The following is a 12,560-nucleotide window of genomic DNA, read 5'->3' as shown; positions in this document are numbered from 1 at the left end:
TTCCTATAAACACAATTTATCAAATAGTATCTAAATACTTTGTAAAAGTTTTTAAAAATGTGTTCATGTTTGTTTTTTTCACTCACCAAATATTTGTGAAAATGAGCAAAGAAGAAGGAACTTTACCAAACCTTCGGTTGTATATTAAAACTGGTTTCCTTGAAGTAACTTTTTTTGTTCAGATTTTCTTTGCCAAAATATATGCATGGATTAGATCTTGATAATGTCGACAGTTTTTATATAATAGAATGAAATGTTTTCATATTTATGACCATCCCTATTATTAACTGGTTCAATGGCACATTGTTTATAATTCAAAACCCCACTTTGTTTTTATGATTATTCATAAATCAAAATGTTCTAAATATAAAATATGCTTTATTCCACGTCCATCTCATCAACCTGGAATCTAGGTTTGAATCTAAACCACTCGTCCAACCTTTTTGCGTGGGGGGCCACATTTCAACTTTTTCTCACTCAAGGAGCCAATGAGGAAATTTCAGAAAGATAAAATTTGGCACAGTCTCAAATACGAATTTCAAAAAGAATACTGAGGTATGAAAAGAGATACCTTGCTGAGCAAAAAAAGGTGAAGAAGATGCTTATTAGAGTGTGACGTGGTAAGAGTGTGTTTTTGGCTCACAACCAGTCTCGGGGGGCTCACTATATGAGAGTGCATGATGATGTGTGTGGGTGAGGGCAAGATAGAACGCTGATACTGGGAGTGAGCCAGATTATGTTCAGATGCTGCCCCCAAACTCTCACCCTCAACCCCCATACACTGTCACTCCCCTCACACTTCACCCCACTCTCTTAATCTCTCCCACACACTCTTGACCCAACCACTCCCCAAGCCCCCTCTCCCCATACACACTTTCTTACACACTCTCCAGTCACTCAATCATTCAGACACCAGTGGTTTCTGCTCCTGCTGCTTTGTGCTCAGCTCCGCCATGCTTGGAGCCTGATCTGGATTCTTGTGCCTTGCTTCCCAGCACCTCTGCTCTCCAACATCTCTGCTCCTGAGCCCCCGACTCTGGTACCTCTGCTCCCGGCCCTCAACTCCGTGTCTCTCCAGCCCGAGGCTCCCCAGGCCCCAAATCACTGCTGCTAAGGTTCGCTGCTCCTCCAATCACAGATTGTTTCTCACCCACATTTGCTGCTGAAAGCTTCACTAGGTTAATGAGCAGCAAACATGAGACAGGGAGTGGTCTGAGATTGGAGGAACAATGATTCCTCCACTCAAACTTACTGTTTGACTAGCATTTTGAAAACTGGCTCCAGGGACAGCCTAGAGGGGCTGCCAGAGCCACATGTGAGCCTTGGGCAAGTCTGATTTTGATCAAACTGTTGGGATAGGTCAAATTTATCTCTCTCTTACTCATAAATAAATAATTACACATAGCCTCAAACAAGTTTTGGGAAATATACTCAGTGACACGGTGGTTAGCACTGCTGCCTCACAGCACCAGGGATCCGGGTTCAATTCTCGGCTTGGGTCACTGTCTGTGCGGAGTCTGCACATTCTCCCCGTGTCTGCGCAGGTTTCCTCCGAGTGCTCCAATTTCCTCCCACAGTCTGAAAGACATGCTGGATTGGCCATGCTAAATTCTCCCTCAGTGTATCCAAACATGCACCAGAGTGTGGTGACTAGGGGATTTTCACAGTAACTTCATTGCAGTGTTAAATGCAAGCCTACTTGTGACACAAATAAATAAACTTTAAACAGACGTCTGCCATAAAAAAGTAGAAAGTTTCATTTTGAGCTGTTTGTCACTGGTTGGTGCTAAAGCACATTTTTAGGGACATTGTCAAGGAAGCTTTACAAATCTGTACTATACACATAATTAACCCAAGACTGTTTGATGCTGATACTGGATGTTAAATGTTCTATTCCTAAACACTGAAGAAAGAAGAAACACAGCATGAAATATAAAATAAGACAAATAGAAAAATATTATTTTCTTTTCACATTCAATTAGATGTGAAAAAAAAAAGATGCATTGAAGGAGCAGCACTCCGAAAGCTCGTGGTACCAAATAAACCTGTTGGACTTTAACCTGATGTTGAGAGACTTCTTACTATAATGGAGTTGAATTCATCTGCCTTCAACTTTATAACTTCACAAGTATGCTAAAATATAAGCTATACCAAAGAGAATTTGCACAGATATTGTAGTTATTTAAGTCACTAGTTATAAATGAAGTTATACATTTTAAACCAAAATAACTAAAATACCAAGCATAACAGTTTCTTGATAATCCCAGAAATGTTAAACAAAAATCAGGCAAGTCTTATTATTCATCAACTGTTTAATTTGTGGTACCTGATTTCATTTTTTGATATCCAATAAAACAAAAGGATGAAAGACTCATCCACAGCTTTGAATCAGGTGTTTGAATGTACAGAAGTGAACAATCTCAAACAGTACAATCTATGTGTATCACAAGATCCACAAAAGACAATGTTCATAATGTACACTTTAGACAATACATGACCATTTGCAACAAACAATTTAACTACAGTGAAATGACAAAACAGTTCCAGTGAAAATTTAACATAATATAAAATTTACTACTTTTACTTCAGTTTGCAATCTTAGTTGGCAAATCTTTTTTCAGTAGTGCTTTTACCAGAGTCTGAAGCAGCAGCCTGCTGCTTTTCTATGAGTTTTTTCAGTGAAGCAACTTCTGCGCTTAAATTTGCAATGCCTTGTTTTAAGTACAAGTTTTCTGATTCCAAATGTACACCTTGGTGAATGTAGGTAGAGTCTTTCCCAGCAGCAAGCGATTGGTTTCTTAGTGCAACAGGGGAACAGGAGCGGTGAACATTCTTACAAGGCCCTTCCAATTTCTCTTCACTTTCTTTTTGACGCCAAAGTTCTGGTTTGTGAGACCAATCATTGATGCTTGCTACCTGAATAGACAAAGGAGCTAGAGAAGGATGTACTGGATTTGAAGCATTGCATTTAAACATTGCTGCACTGTTCAATGGGCAAGATATTTTAGAAGAAATATTACTGGTTGATGATGGCTGTTTCTCTGGTGCTTCATAATATGCCTCCACATTCTCTACTTTAATCTGGATTGCTCTAGCTTTGATACGAAGCTTGTGAGGCAGTGCAGAAGAGTTTGAATCAGGAACCTTAACTATGATATTGTTTACAATTTTAGGTTCCACAGGAGAAGAGATTGGGCCTTTAGGCACTTGCTGTTCATCTTCACCATCCTCTTCAGATGCATGTTTTCCTAATGTGCCTTCATCAGCTTCTGATGTTCTTGGTGAGTTACTTGATGACCTAGCAATCTGTATAGAAGGCGGTGAATAGTTCCTGTTGAAGGTACTCCCAATACAGTTTCTGTATACAGTGGCGACATATGAACCACTGGTATCCTCCCTGCGTTCTCTCAAACAGGTCTCCGAATCTACTTTGAACTCTAGAGGCTCTTGTTTTATAACCTTGAAGGTACCACTGGGGCTTTTACATGCTACTTGGAGAAGAGGACTTTCCCGAGCATTTGACGATATTTCTGAAACATCCGACAATGAACTTGGTGGCGAGTGTTTAATGACTGAAATACATCCATTTCCAAGAAAACTACGTTCATGATCAGGAGCAAAAGAAGGCAAATTTATATTAGAGGGTTTATAGTCTTGAAAGATTGGCCCAGAAGCATTTCCAAGATTCTGTATCTCCTGGGCATAAAATGCTGCAGTGATTAATCCAAACTTTAGTTTCAAAGCAAGAAGTTCAGATTTCAGTCGTGCATTCTCTTCACCCAACGCCATCAGCTTGTTCTCCAAAACCATATCATTCAAACGTCGCTTCTCGCGAGACCTTTTGGCTGCTTCATTATTTTTCCTTCTCTTTTCCCAGTATAATGCATCTTTTTTCTCATCGGGTATGAATTCCCTTTTTCTGCGGCAGCTGGAGGATTTCTGTTTGACAGAGCCACTGCTCAGGTCATCACTCAGCAGACTGTCATCTGCAGAAAAGGATTCTGCCATATTTTCTAGAACAGGAGCTAACACTACCATCTGTTCCCCAGAAATGCAAGACTCAACCAATGCTGTTTCGTTCTGAAGTGCGGATCTTTGGGCTTCCATGATATCTGCTTGGTTCTGTGTCTGTGACAGGTTGGAAAAGTTAACTATTTTCTATTTTGTGTCTTGTTGGAAGTTTTGTTTCCATTAGCAGGTTCCTATTTCTACACTTTCACCGCTTGTGAAACAATGCAATTGGAGACCCTAATCTTACACAAATCTTTAATGCCACTTTGTTTTCAGCAAAGCTGCAAAAATTACTTCTTCACTTGGGAGATTGAAATGATGAGTGATTCCATCAATCAGACTGCAATCTCCTTGATAACCTGAAAAAAAATTAAGCAGACATTAATCATTCTGAAACAAAACAATGTTAACAGTTTCCTGGACCATCTTTCTTGATGATCATGTTTATTAGGAGAAAATGCTTATTTAAAACCAATTTTACAATGGCTTCATGGAGGTTTATAGGTTATCTTCCAAGCTAATTTATTTACTTCATATATTTTGCAGCTCTCCAAACAGCAGGTTGAAAGAAAAGGGTATTCAGGGAAAATGCAGACTAATAATAAGCCAAATTTTATTCAAAGTTGGGGCCTGTCCAATTGCAGGCAAGGGTGAACCAGGAAAGGCACTTAACTTCTGAATCTAGGAGACCTCGCCTCCCTTTAGCTGCTGGGTTTCCCCAACACCCGAAAAAAATCAGCCAGCCAAGGTTAAATTTGAAACGGTGGTTATAATGAGGTACAGCGCTTTTAGGCACTTCTCCATGATATGCATGTCTGGTTAATTAAATTAAATACAGGCATGGTTTCTTCCCAGGAGCAATTATTCCTGCAAGACCTTGAAATCTAAAGACACCAAGGAATTGGGGAAGCCCTGTTGTGTAACTGATAGTCCCTGATAAGCTACAAGTGAAGCTGCGACCTTTCCCTCTGCAATCTCTCCAATTCAATACAGGGTGTACATTGGTCTGGAGTTCACATCAACAAGGTTTTGGGCCAGAATACTGATCGCTAAGAAAAATAAAGATACATTGCAAAGGAAACGAGTGAAAGACTGATGATTAGAAAACAGACTGAAAAGATTGCTCAAGTAATACATCTCAACCAATCTGTCTAAGAGACAATTCTGTATTTTGCAAAACGTTTCGTTTCTTGAAAGCTCTGAAAATAACCATAGTCAAAAATATTATTTTTGTTAGTCACAACTTGGAAAATTATTCACAGAGCCTGGATCCCACCCACCAAGTTAACTCCCCAGAGGGATATACAAATGGAAATTATTACCAATTTTTTAAAAGTGACTAATTCACACAGAATAAATAATCAAGTGCAACATCTGATGGAGAATTTTCAAACATAATTTGTTTGAACTTTTCATTCATTAACAGGGCAAATACAAAACTAACTACAGAAAAGAAAGTATTGTACATCTTTGTTGGCCCAAGTATAAAGGCTGATGACTTAATTGGCTTTTCAAAGAAATAACTGATAAAGACTGCATTTCACGTTTAAGATCTACTTTGACTCATCATCCTTTTTTTATGCTTGGGAAAATATGCATATATCACTGATGATTCAAAAGGTACGATCCAGGAAGTAACTTTCTTTACTAAAGCTGGCACTGTGACGTAAAAGGGCATTGTGAAGGAATGTAAATTATACGCAACTTTTTCCAAACATAGGTAAATACAAGTAAATTTAAAAGTCTTAATAAATTTTAGTTAAATTATTCTCTCTGCACTTACTTTAGTGAAGGCTAACTTAAAAAAAAACAGTATTTAAATATAACTATAAGACTTGCTGTTAAGCTAAATCAAGTGGATTCCTCCAGATAGTGAGTTCACCACTGTTGCTGACAAAACAATATTGATGAAACTGGGTCAAGAAAAGACATGAAGCAACAGAAAATCTCCTCCCTCCATCCCTAACCAAACACCAGATTAAAACATGACTCATCATCAACTGAAAAAGATTTCAACTTTTTTTAAAAAAAATCCTCACTGCTTTTTGAAATTGAAATAAATTTCACAAAATCGAAAATTTTTAGAATTGGGGTACAATAGTTTTGTAACTATTTTTACTCACTCATTCACAGGATGTGGGTGTCATTGGCTAGGCTAGCATTTATTGCTTATCCCTAACTGTCCTCGAGAAGGTGATGGTGTACTGCGTTCTTGAACCGCCGCAGTCTGTGTGGCATAGGTACACTTACACTGCTGTTAGGAAGGGAGTTCCAGGATTTTGACCTTATGGCAGCGAAGGAACAGCAATATAGTTCCAAGTCAGGATGCTGTTTGGCTTGGAGGGTACTTGCAGGTGGTGGTATTTCCATGCATCTGCTGTCCTTGTCCTTCAAAAGGTGGTAGACATCGTGGGTTTGGAAGGTGCTATCAAAGAAGCTTTGGTGTGTTACTGCCGAGCATTTTGTAGATGGCACACCACTGCTGTCAGAGAGTGTGTCAGTAATGGAGGAAGTGAATGTTGAAAGTTGTGGATGGGATGTCAGTCAAGCTTGCTGCTTTGTCCTGGATGGTGTCAAGCTGTACTCATCCAGGCTAGTGGAGACCGTTCCATCACATGCCTGCATTGTACCTTGCAGATGGTGGACAGGTTTTGGGGAGTCAGGAGGAGAGTTACTTGTCACACAATTCCTAGTCTGGGATCTGCTCTTGCAGTCACAGTATTTATGACTCATCCAGGTCAATTTCTGGTCAATGGTAACCCTGCCAGGATATTTATTGAGAGAGAACTAGCAATGGTATTGTCATTGATTGTTTTATGGGAAGATGGTTAAATTTTCTTGCTTGGGGATGGTCATTGCCCAGTACTTGTGTGCTGTGAATGTTACCTGCTACTTGTCATCCCCAAGCGTGCATGTTGTCCAGATCTTGTGCATTTGCACATAGACTGCTTCTGAGAAGCAGTATCTGAGAAGTTGCAAATGGTGCTGAACTTTGTGCAGTCATCAGCAAACATCCACTTCTGACCTTATGATGGAGGAAAGGTCATTGATGAAGCAGTTGCAGATTATTGGGCCTAGGATACTACCCTGAGTAATGCCTCAGTGATGTCCTGGGACTGAGATAATTAAATCGCAGTTCAAAGTTTCAATTTTAAAATGGAGTGCATTTAAGGCAGAATGAAACAATTGTAAATTCTTAGTCATTAATTTTCTTTATCTTCTATCAGAAGATCATGGCGGGTGGCCAGTCCCAGACAACTGTAAAATATTAACTGGCAAATATTTCAATGACTGTGTTATCCTGTACAAAATACTTGCCAACTTTTCAGAAACCTAATAAAAATTTTATCATTCAAGTCAAAAAACCCCAAATGACACTGATTTTATTTTATTTTCAGACATACGTTTGAAAACATTGCTGATGATTAATTTGTCACTGAGTGATGGTTAATTAGTCACTGAATGAACCTGCATTCACTTTTCTAACAATGTAACTGCTCTCCTGCTATGCAGTTTTATATTTAAAAAAAAGCTACCTTGACCAGTTCAAAGAACATCAATCATGGATACCTGCATGGCTTTTGAAATGGGCATACAATATATCATTCTATAATGTTATCAGCAGCTCATATCAGTTACCTTTAACCCTTCTAACTCTACAGGAAGGTTCACCAAAATAACCCCTTTTTAAGTGTTATTTTCTTTAATAAAAAATATTGTATGAGGTAATGAAAATTTGTAAGTATATCATTCCCAAAGAAGGTAGGTCCAGAGACTGTGATTATTTGAAACAATCATGGGTGAATTAATTTTTAAATTACCTCAGTTTTAACCATCAAGACCACCTGCAACAAAAATTTCAATTTGGTTATTTATAAAACATGTTGCTTAAACATTTAACTATCAGCTGAAGTCCTTCACAATCTTGTTTACTCACTGCAGCCGTTTAAAGGAGGAAGTGCAAAATTTAGCAGAGCTGGTTCTAAGTTTTATTTTACATTATTGAACATTTAGGAATGAATAGCGAGTAATGCGACTGAGCTGCAGCTCAAATGAATAAACAACTGAAATTAATTTAGTAATTAATAGAAAGCATATCCGGCTTTTATGTTCAATATTTTCATTGCCCAACCTCAACGCAAGTGGTACGATGAATCTTACTAAGATTTTGCAGCATTATTTTTAAATGCTGGAAGATGTGAAGTGTTGGGATATACTGAACATAATACACTACTGAAAATTAAATTTGTGTTAAGCCTCATTTCCTGGCTATAAAATGTTGTCTTGAAAGCAGTTGATATCTGATCATTTTATTTCCATATTCACAGAGAGAAACAAAACACAATTTGTTTCATAAAGAATTACAATATTTACTAAGCCATTCATTACCTTTTACTGAACTGTTTATTTCTTAGCTTCGATCATACAAATTAAATGTATTAACTGATTACTCAATTGATTGAAAACCTTCATACAACTAATTCAATTGACCCCAGCATGTTCATATTGCTTTTTAAATCATGGCAAATACCTAGTCATGTAAAGGCTACATGTTTTACTACTTATGTCACAATAGTATGACCACTCAAAAACAAAAATGTACTACACTAATGAGGTGGATGATCAGTTAATCTGCTTAGTGTTTGGATCTACTCATAAACTATAACCAATGTAAGCAGCAGAATTATTTTGTTTACCTTTATTCTGTAAAGCCATTTGTAGAAAACAAAAAAAAACTACCCAGTGTATCCAAAGTGAAAACTTAAGTTTGTTGTGATTCTCAACTGTAACTATGTTTTTTTTTCTATTATTAAAATAGATTAGACTTGATTATTGGGTTGAAATTGTCATCTTCCAATTGATTTTTTAAAATCATAATAGTTACGGTCACAATATTTACAGTAATATGATAGATTTTGACCTCGCTTTAAGTAAATACAGAAAACAATATTGTCTTGCCACTTTTCATAAAGCCTGTTTAATGTCTAAAATGTGCAAATAATGACTTTCAGTAATAATTTCTTATTGCCAAAAAAGATAAATTCATTCACCATACCTAATATGATGTACATTTTATTGAACATTGTAAGATCCCAATAGCTCATCGGATCAATGGTGTGTGTCGTTTGGCAGGGTGCCATATTGCCCAGCCAAAATAGCTTAAGACTGCTGTGAGCTAATCATAGCCAAGGTGCTGGGGCGAAATGCTATAACTGGTTTAAAAACTGAATTTTGACCATTACTGATGAGAGCCTAAGTGTTAGACCAATGGGAAGAGCTGTATCAAAGCCGGCCAAAAGCCTGCCAGCATGATTCAGGAGAGAAGGGGTTAATGAGATGAAATATCAGTCAAGTGGCAGAGGGGGATAAAGAACGTACACAGTGTTGCAATCCCACAGTGGATTAGAGGGACCAGCCCTGGCCATAATGCTGCGTAAAGCTAATTTGAATTTCAAAGAAAATTTTGATTTATTTGGCCCAGAAAACACGGCAGTAATTTTTGCGGCATCAATGTCAATACTTTTCAGTGACTAATTCGCTTTCCCTCCGAACTATGTCACAATGTGAAATGCATAATGATGGGCGTTAGGGTAGAGGGAGAAGTTTCTGTTTTGCCCCCTGAATGACAAAGTGCTGTTCAGAAGGGAAGGTGACAGTGGCGCCACCCGAAGAACTTTCCCCGCATTGCAACTCAGCGATCGAATGACATTACACAGCACTGGGGAAATAAAGCCATTATCCCAAATGACCCATTTAACCAGCCACACACAATTCAGACCTGCTGTCAGGTCAACAATAATAGTGACACACAATTTAAACACTACAATGTACTTATTTTTTTAAAGCAAAACAAGTACAATCGAGGCAGTTTGACCATGAAAACTCCTCTATACAGCAATGGGGGAAAAAAATCTGTATCTTTTGTAAATACACAGTAAGAGACCGAATTATCCAGAACCAATTGGGCAATGAAATTATTTTTAAATAACGAGAACATTGATGCGAGTGTATTAATAGAAATTAACTGGATTAAAAAAAACACATTAGCTTTCCCTCCACTTATCAACATGTTATTGAATCACCAGATTTGTTTTTTTTAAAAAACACAATCCACATTCTAACCATTGGAAGGGGGGGGGGGGGCGGAATAGCTGTACTGACGATCCGGCCAAATTAATCGATCACTATCACAACGAGAGGGTTTGAGGGGAAAAGGAAACTTTAGCTAAAGTAATGGGTCTTGAGAAAGCCTCTCCGATTTCTGCTGAGTGCCAGCCAGTACCCCCTCCCCATGTTATTGAATGTGTTGAGAACGCTAAGCGTGTTTATGACTGCACTGATGAAATGTTCTGGTAAGATGTACCAATCCTGAAGCAATTGCTTCATAACAATAATGTACCTCCGTATGTGTGTGTGTTTGTGTTTTCTCTCCCTCTCATTGGATTGCGACAGTAAGAGTCAGGATACGTGACTAAAGCAGCATCCGAGCTGATCCTGCGGCTGATTCATCCTCATTCAGTTCTTCGCCTCGCTCTTTACTCCGATCCGCCCTGAACAAAGGAATGCAGCCGCTGCCCTTCACGTGTTCCCAACACCAACGCCTACAACATACTCCTTTGTACTGGGAGGGGGAGCCGCGCCATCTGGCTAAAACTTTAAAAAAAAACACACAAAGCTTTTCTCTCAGTTTTATTTTGGAAGATAGGAGCCAGAGGAGACATCTAGGTCCGCTTACATTCCAGTAGACGGATTATAAATTTCAATGCTTACTCCTTGGAGGTATTATTCCATGGATTCCCAAGTCATCGACACACAAAACAATCCCGAGCCTTTACTATAGCGTTTCTGCTTTGTGTTCGCTTGATGGTAAGCGGCCGCACAAATCTAGAAACCCTGCCTTTCGATCCTCACCTTTCCCTCCTCCCGGTTACGTTATGCAACATTTTCAAACAGGCGTGCTTGGCTTCAAAGGGACGGGACAGCCACTTGCTACAATGAATGATACATTTGAGAGGATCAATTAACCGGTGTGAGAGTAAAACGCAAGGTCCTGGGAATTGTCGAATCTCCTTTTTTCCCTCCCCAAAAAAAGCTTTGGGTTGTACTACAACGGGGACCGTTTCCAAAACAACGTTGCATATATTTACTTAACTATTTAAAAATACTTTCCTTTTAAAAAAAATGGACAAGACAGAACTGCCCCCGTGTCCTAATTTCCTAATACCAGGATTACAAAAGCGCCCATTCAGCCTCTTTATGCTGCCAGCGTTTTATAATGGCTATATTATGCAATGTTTACAAGAACAAGCCCTACACTACAAGGCACAGGATGTGCTCTGCAGGCGAACAACCTATTAATAACGCAATAATGCCATAAAAATATACACGAGAATGGGGAATTCGTCACATAAAGAAATAGTTAGCCCATTACACACACACCAACCTGTTTGTTCAGCATTGCATACACGTACATGAAATCTGCGACACAGACATCCTAACTCCTTGTTATAAAATTAAGACTACCGTGTTCTTTTGTGTGTGTTTTGGGGTTTCTTCCCCCCTTTCTCTAGTTTTATGGCAAGACACAGAACACTTAGACCCTCGTTACAAGGGCGAGCAGCGCTCCTGTGGTTACATAATGGGATGGTTATGGTCAGTGTCTCGCTCTATGGATAGCTATTATAAATATAGAATTTATATATAGAAGCTGCTCGGCACAGTGAGACGCGGCAACGCTGCCGCTCTGGAGATTTGCGCCTTCAGGCGGAGATTAAATCCAGTTTTATTACATGCACTGCCCCAGAAAGCAAAACACAATCAAACTAGCCTTTACCTCGCGAAACAGCATCAAGTCCCCGCAGCTTAAGTGGCGAAGCGGGGGCTGGCCCGTGGGCGCTGCAAGTCCACCTGTGTTTACTTTTCTTCAGCCCTCTTTCCGTCCTTCTCCACTTCCCATTGAAAGCTCGCCGTGCCTCTGCTCACAGAGCCGTCTGTCTGATGCTGATGGTGCCCGAGATCTATGTTAGTAGGTCAGCCGCCGAACAACCTACCCTGAGCAAATGGAGAAGGAAGCGGCCTGATTGGCAGCGCGCTCGACCGCACAGCGGAGGGGAGCGGCGAGCGGGGAGCAGGGGAGCGGCCAATGCAGCCGGAACCAGGGCAGAGAGGGGGCGGGTGCTGAGAGCGCACTGGGTTAGGTTGAAAAGCGGCACAGTATAACACGCTGTTGCATAACTGGAGAGAAATAGAGTTACGGACGCAGACGGAGTGGGTTATTGGGGGGGGGGGGGGCGGTGCTGATCTCACTGAACTGCTATTTAGGGAACATCCAGCAGGGACATTGCCAGATCTCGGCTTAAGGTGGTCCGACACAATGAAAGGAAGTTAGTAGAACGAGGGAATTCAAGTTTAGTGATTATGGTGTGTGTGTGTGTGCGCTTGTATTTCTTTTTTTTTTAAATGAAAATATAAATTCAAAAATCAACCAGTGAAAAATGTCAATCATTTTTTTAAAAACTGATGGCTCTTCCTCTTACCAATGTAACAAG

General features: G+C 39.5%; 1 protein-coding gene across 1 annotated transcript; it reads right to left on the bottom strand.

Annotated features, from left to right (window-relative positions):
- Positions 1 to 2,295: 2,295 nt before the first annotated feature.
- nfil3 (nuclear factor, interleukin 3 regulated) lies at positions 2,296 to 12,180 on the bottom strand. Its single transcript, XM_078214357.1, has 2 exons — positions 11,846 to 12,180; positions 2,296 to 4,370 (listed from the first exon to the last, which is right to left on the bottom strand). Exon 2 carries the CDS (start codon positions 4,105 to 4,107, stop codon positions 2,599 to 2,601), a length of 1,509 nt encoding a protein of 502 aa, XP_078070483.1. The 5' UTR covers positions 4,108 to 4,370; positions 11,846 to 12,180; the 3' UTR covers positions 2,296 to 2,598.
- Between the last annotated feature and the right edge of the window lie 380 nt (positions 12,181 to 12,560).

Source organism: Mustelus asterias, chromosome 6, assembly GCF_964213995.1.
Source record: "Mustelus asterias chromosome 6, sMusAst1.hap1.1, whole genome shotgun sequence".
Classification (NCBI taxonomy): domain Eukaryota; kingdom Metazoa; phylum Chordata; class Chondrichthyes; order Carcharhiniformes; family Triakidae; genus Mustelus; species Mustelus asterias.
The sequence above is the reverse complement of the archived record's forward strand: the minus strand, read 5'-3'. Positions and strand labels throughout refer to the sequence as shown.

Excerpts from the sequence above, each read along its gene's own strand:
- nfil3 (XM_078214357.1), bottom strand. The coding sequence starts at position 4,107 with ATGGAAGCCCAAAGATCCGCACTTCAGAACGAAACAGCATTGGTTGAG.